General features: G+C 41.3%; 1 protein-coding gene across 1 annotated transcript; it reads left to right on the top strand.

The window, feature by feature from the left end:
• The first annotated feature begins 246 nt into the window (after nt 1-246).
• LOC122070874 (LOB domain-containing protein 1-like) lies at nt 247-1,235 on the top strand. The gene is made up of 2 exons (XM_042635103.1): nt 247-542; nt 778-1,235. The coding sequence occupies exons 1-2, from the start codon at nt 264-266 to the stop codon at nt 1,144-1,146; spliced, it is 648 nt and encodes a 215-aa protein (XP_042491037.1). The 5' UTR covers nt 247-263; the 3' UTR covers nt 1,147-1,235.
• The last annotated feature ends 4,531 nt before the right edge of the window (nt 1,236-5,766 follow it).

Below are 5,766 nucleotides of genomic sequence, written 5' to 3' on the forward strand. Positions count from 1 at the left end.
ATGTTGGTTTCATACACCTTGATGCCGCAAGACACTAAAGGAACGGGCTATTTACATGTTTTTTTCTTTCCTATCTTGTCTAACTCATCTAACTGCCCAATGGGATTTGTAACTGCCACCGACCTTATAAGCAAGCAACTGTTCACAAACCCTAATTAAACTCCACGTGGCTATAAATTATATATAAAACACACCACACACCACACCACACCCCACACCCCCTACCCTGACCAGAGGATCCACATTTCTCTTGCAACAATCTAATGGATTCAGATGAATTCATCACTGTTATGACCTCTTCTCTATCATTCGCCTCTACTTCTACTTCATCACCTTCACCTTTACCTTCACCTGCACCTGAATCTCCTCCTCCTCATCCTCTTCCTCTTCTTGTGGTCAGACCTTGTGGTGCTTGTAAGGGCCTCCGTCGACGATGTGTAACAACATGCCTCTTGGCACCATACTTTCCTCCAACTCAACCCCTCAAGTTCTTGGCTGTTCACAGGGTGTTTGGAGCTTGCACTGTCTCCAAGTTCTTGCAGGTAAGCTAATTCAGGTCGTTGTTGATGGCAATGCTAAGGTGGAGCTTAAAGTCCCTTCTATTTCTTTATATTTGTTGTGATCGTCTAAGTATTTCTGGACGCTTTCTTTGTACATTCCCTTATTCTGATATATTTTTTCATTTGTTGATTCGTAGCAAAAAAAAGCTACTTCAGGTCGTTCATTATCCGTTATATTGATCTTATGTGAATTTCTATCATAAACTTGTGAATTCAGGGAATTCCGGAGTCTCGAAGGGCTGATGCAGTGGATAGTATGGTCTACGAGGCGACCATAAGGATTAGAGATCCAGTGTATGGGTGTGCAGGTGTAATTTCCAATCTGCAGAAACTCATAAAACAGCTTCAGATGGAGTTGGCTACTACAAAGGCTCAACTTCTTATTATAACATCTCAACAGGAGAACCTACCAGAGACCAGTACATGCATGGAAATGAAAGAAGCTGATCAACTGCCCACATTGCAACAACCCTCATTGGAAGACTTCATGTCCTGTGCTACTCCTTACTCCTTTCAGAATTGCGAAAACTTCTTATGGGACAACTCATTCCTTCCTTTGGATGACACAAATAATGGAGGAATTTAGTTACCCTTTCTCAAAGATTTAAATATTGTTTGAATGGTAACAAAGAGGGGGAAAATTTTTCAGAGAGTTTTATGTTAACCAACTCAGGTTTGATTCAAGCTAATTAATTGTGTCTTCCTTTGTTACGGATCTATGCCTTTAAGCTGCTTTTTTTTTCTGTGACTCATCTACCTTTTCTACATTTTATTTCATTAATAAAGCTGTTAGATCAAACACCAAGAAACACGAATAATAAAGAGACAATAGATCCGTACGACACAGAGATTTAACGAGGTTCACACACCAAGGTGGTGAGCTACGTCCTCGGGTGAAGAAGAAAATGATTCACTATGCAGAAGAGAGATTACACCCTAGCAACGGCGAGGAAAAACTCGCCCTGAAACCCTAGCTGCGTGAAAACCCTAGAATACAATGACTTTCTCAACAAGCAACAGTACATTATATATACTCCAAAATCGTGGGTCGACCCATCGGGTCGCGGTCGATCCGATCGAACCATACCACGGGACCGTAGCCCCCACACCCCCATACGAGATCAGTGATGGGCTCTGGGCTTGAGCCTATCGGCTCAACCCCTTTGCTTCCATCACAGATCTCAGAAAAATTCTCATTCGGGTCGCCACCAAAATATATCGGATCGGGTCAATCTTCAAAACGGGTCAAAAATTCGAGACAAACTTAACAAAAGCAAATTTCTTTTTTCTTTTTCTGAAAAGGAAAAAGGGGATATAAATAAAGAAGAAGAAAGGGAAAAAAAAAAGACTCAAGAGAGTGGCTTAGAATCCTAGCATTCCTTTCATTCCATAAGTGATAAATAGTTTTTTTTTTTTTCTCCTTTTTCTGAAAAGGAAAAAGGGGATATAAATAAAGAAGAAGAAGAAGAAAAAAAAAGACTCAAGGGAGTGGCTTAGAATCCTAGCATTCCTTTCATTCCATAAGTGATAAATAGTAGAACAAAATGCATGATACTCAATTCTGCCATGTCTGAATCTCACCATAGATGATCTGCGTTAATATTCAACATAATACCATGTGGGTGCTAAGAATCTAACAACAGCTTAGTGTTTTGGCAATTTCTGATCTACAACATTTGAAATTAGAGCTAGTCGAAAAAAATAAAATGTGGTTGGTAAAACTTCCAAATTTGTGATTTTAAGGGAAAACTCTTTAAACATCCATGCAACTGAGATGAAGACAAGACTGAAAATGACCACACTATTGAAACATTTACATAAGGATCAAATGGTAAGATGTGGTCAGTAAAATGGTCGGCTACACCAATGAAAAAAGGGTCAAGAAGTCTAACTTCACTCTTACTCTATCATATGTCTTATCAAACCTAATGTAGATACAAGTCTAAACGAAATCTACCACAACGCATCCTACTAAGTGACGAATAAGTGTGACTATTGAAAATATGTTTGGATGGTCAACAAACATGACTTGTGGAAAAGACATGGTATTTGGGCATATCTTTTGGAGGTAACCATTGCTGGTGTATCTTCTTCTCCTATATATTGAAAAGAGGTCAAGTCCATTCCTCTGATCGTTTAGTAGACAATCTAAACGTTTTGTTTTCCTCTCATTATTTCTATATTGTTATTGGATTTGGTATTATGATTGAGCATTGCCATGAAATGTCCCCACGTGGCCTAGTAAACAAGTGGAATGACTACTAGAAGGACTTGTAAGGTGGGTTGTTTATCTTGGAGTCTGATTTGCAAGAACCAAGGTATAGTCTTTAGAAGAGTAACCAGTGACATGACTCAGGCCCTACCGATTCCTTAAAGTTTAACATGTATTTTTAGGTTTGTTATACTATGCATGGTGCTTAAGTTTTTGCAATCAACTATGGTTTGTCTATGGTTTAGATAAGTTTTATTCCCCTATCCAAACTTTAGGTTGTGTTTGGTAGCGAAGGGAAGAAAAGAAAAGAAAAGATTCTTGGTTTAAGAATTTCTCTTTATGCTTGGCATGTCCTGGTCCAAGAGAAGATTCAGTTTTTGAATTTCAAAATTCGCTTTGGAAATTTTGAAGTTTTCTTTTGCTCTAAAAAAAAATTCTTGCCAAAAACATGAGAAAATACAAAAAAACTTTTCTTTTCTTCTCTTCTAATGGTAACCAAACCTACATACTGCTTTTCATTTTTTCACTATTTTATTTTTTTCTTCTACTTTCTTTTCTAGATTCTTTTTTCTTTTCTTTTCTTGCTACCAAAACATAGCCATAGGTGGTCACAGTAAACCACACCTTGGAGATGACAAAAAGAAACAACACTTGGAATCTGAATTATGATACCCTTGTCATCTTCCTCAAATCAAATTTGAGGCAAGAACCAATCAAGCACCAAGCCTGATGACCATTCCTCAAATCAGATTGCAATCTCAGTTTAAGCTCAAGAAATTAGGAAGTTCTACTTGAAGAGGGACTCTAAAGTGTTATAGTGACAAGCACCATGAGAGTAAGGAATGCAAACCCATGAAGGATCATCATGTCTACCATGGGATGTCAATTTAGATTTATAAAAGAACATGTATGATAACGAAATCAAAACAAAAGATTAAATGAATACTGCCCTAATCAACAAGACATTAAGAAAACTTTAAACAGTAAACTAAAAACTAAGAATATTGTCATGAAAGTAAAACAAATATTACATTGTAAACAAGTTAGTTGGAAAGCATGATTGATAAACATATCTCATTTGTAGAAATGGTGCACATCAGAAATCCTGACTCAGCAAGACAAAGAAACATGAACCCAGTGATGTGCACACCTAGTATGTTAAGATATTAATGTAAACTGTACCACTCATATGCAAACAGAACATGGTAAGATACTTGAATGATTCTAGAGCTATCTAGAAGCATTCTATAAGAAAGGATAGGGTTTATAATACTTGCTAGATGCTCATTTATTTCAAACAAACAAGTAAAAGAAGACCATGAAATTTGTAGCCATTTCCCAAGAAATTCATTGGTTTATCATAATCTAATCCAAATCGTGCAGAAGAACCTTAGAAAAGCTGTAAGGAGAGGCCGATTTGAAGCGGCTTGAACTAGGATTGAGCTTGATTGAATCAAACCAGAACATTGAAGACAGAAATTACCCTTCAACCATCACCAGAATTTATCAGAAACGCGACCGAATCAACCAATTAAATAACAGTAATTCCCAAATTCAGATCAAATTAACAAAAATACTTCCATGGAATCAGTTCCATCAAGGAGTTAAAAGAAACTCCGTGTTCTCTTAGTTTTCCGCTATTCCTTTATACATTTTCCTCTTAAAAGCCTTTATGATGTGATACAGCCAAATCATACGGCTCAGTAGGGTGAGGACACGTGTCCCGGTGGGCGACGCGTGTCCTCACCCTACTGAGCCGTATGATTTGGCTGTATCAGGAGCCCCCTTACTCCCGCTAGGAGTCTCTTCCTGTGGGAGTAACCAAATTTTTTGTAATTGTAATTTTTCCCTCTTTTTCCTGCCTTCGGCCTTATTCCTTCGGCTTTAGTTCTGCTTGCAACTGAGAGCTTCAGTCAGCCTATGTGAAGACCTTGGGTCAGTTCGGCTCGGCCTTGTCCGAGACACCGACCGAGGCAAGGACCTTCGGTCAGTTCGGCTCGGCCTTGTACGAGACCCCGACCGAGGTAAGCACCTTCGGTCAGTTCGGCTCGGCCTTAGCTTAAGCCCCCGACCGAGGCAAGGAAATTCAATCAGTTCGGTTCGGCCTTAGCCTGAGCACCGTCCAAGGTAAGGACCTTCGGTCGGGTCCGTTCAGCTTTGGCCGACCCCCGACCAAGGTGAGGACCTTCGGTCCGGTCCGTTCGGCTTTGGCCGAACTCCCAACCGAGGTGAGGACCTTCGGTCAAGTCTGTTTGGCTTTGGCCTAACTCCCAACCGAGGTGAAGACCTTCGGTCAGGTCTATTCGGCTTTGGCCGAACTCCCCATCCGAGGCAAGGACTTTCGGTCAGTTCGGCTCGACCTTAGCCTGAGCACCGACCGAGGTAGGACCTTAGGTCAGTTCGGCTCGGCCTTGTCCGAGACCCCGACCGAGGTAAGAACCTTTGGTCAGTTCGGCTCGGCCTTAGCTTGAGCCCCCCGACGGGAGCAAGGACCTTCGGTCAGTTTAGCTCGGCCTTGTCCGAGACACCGACCGAGGCAAGGATCTTTGGTCAGTTTGGCTCGGCCTTAGCCTGAGTACCGTCCGAGACAAGGACCTTAGGTCAGTTCGGCTAGGCCTTGTCCGAGACCCCGACCGAGGTAAGCACCTTCGGTCAGTTCGGCTCAGCCTTAGCTTGAGCTCCCGACCGAGGGAAGGACCTTCGGTCAGTTCGGCTCGGCCTTAGCCTGAGCACCGTCTGAGGTAAGGACCTTTGGTCGGGTCCGTTCAGCTTTGGCCGACCCCCGACCAAGGTGAGGACCTTCGTTTGTATTCATTTGGCAGAGTAAAGGTCACCAAACAGGAGAGTTCTTCTTAATTACCGTAAACCAGCTTTCATAATTTCCATGAATAAGATCCTCCAAAGTTTAGGATGAGGAATTACAACTTAAAAGTGCGTAAGAGAAAAAATTGCAAAATGCGAGTGTGCTTGCTACTCTTGTACGAGGCTTGGTTC

The sequence above is a fragment of the Macadamia integrifolia genome, unplaced genomic scaffold (genome assembly GCF_013358625.1).
Source record: "Macadamia integrifolia cultivar HAES 741 unplaced genomic scaffold, SCU_Mint_v3 scaffold_135A, whole genome shotgun sequence".
NCBI classification, from domain to species: domain Eukaryota; kingdom Viridiplantae; phylum Streptophyta; class Magnoliopsida; order Proteales; family Proteaceae; genus Macadamia; species Macadamia integrifolia.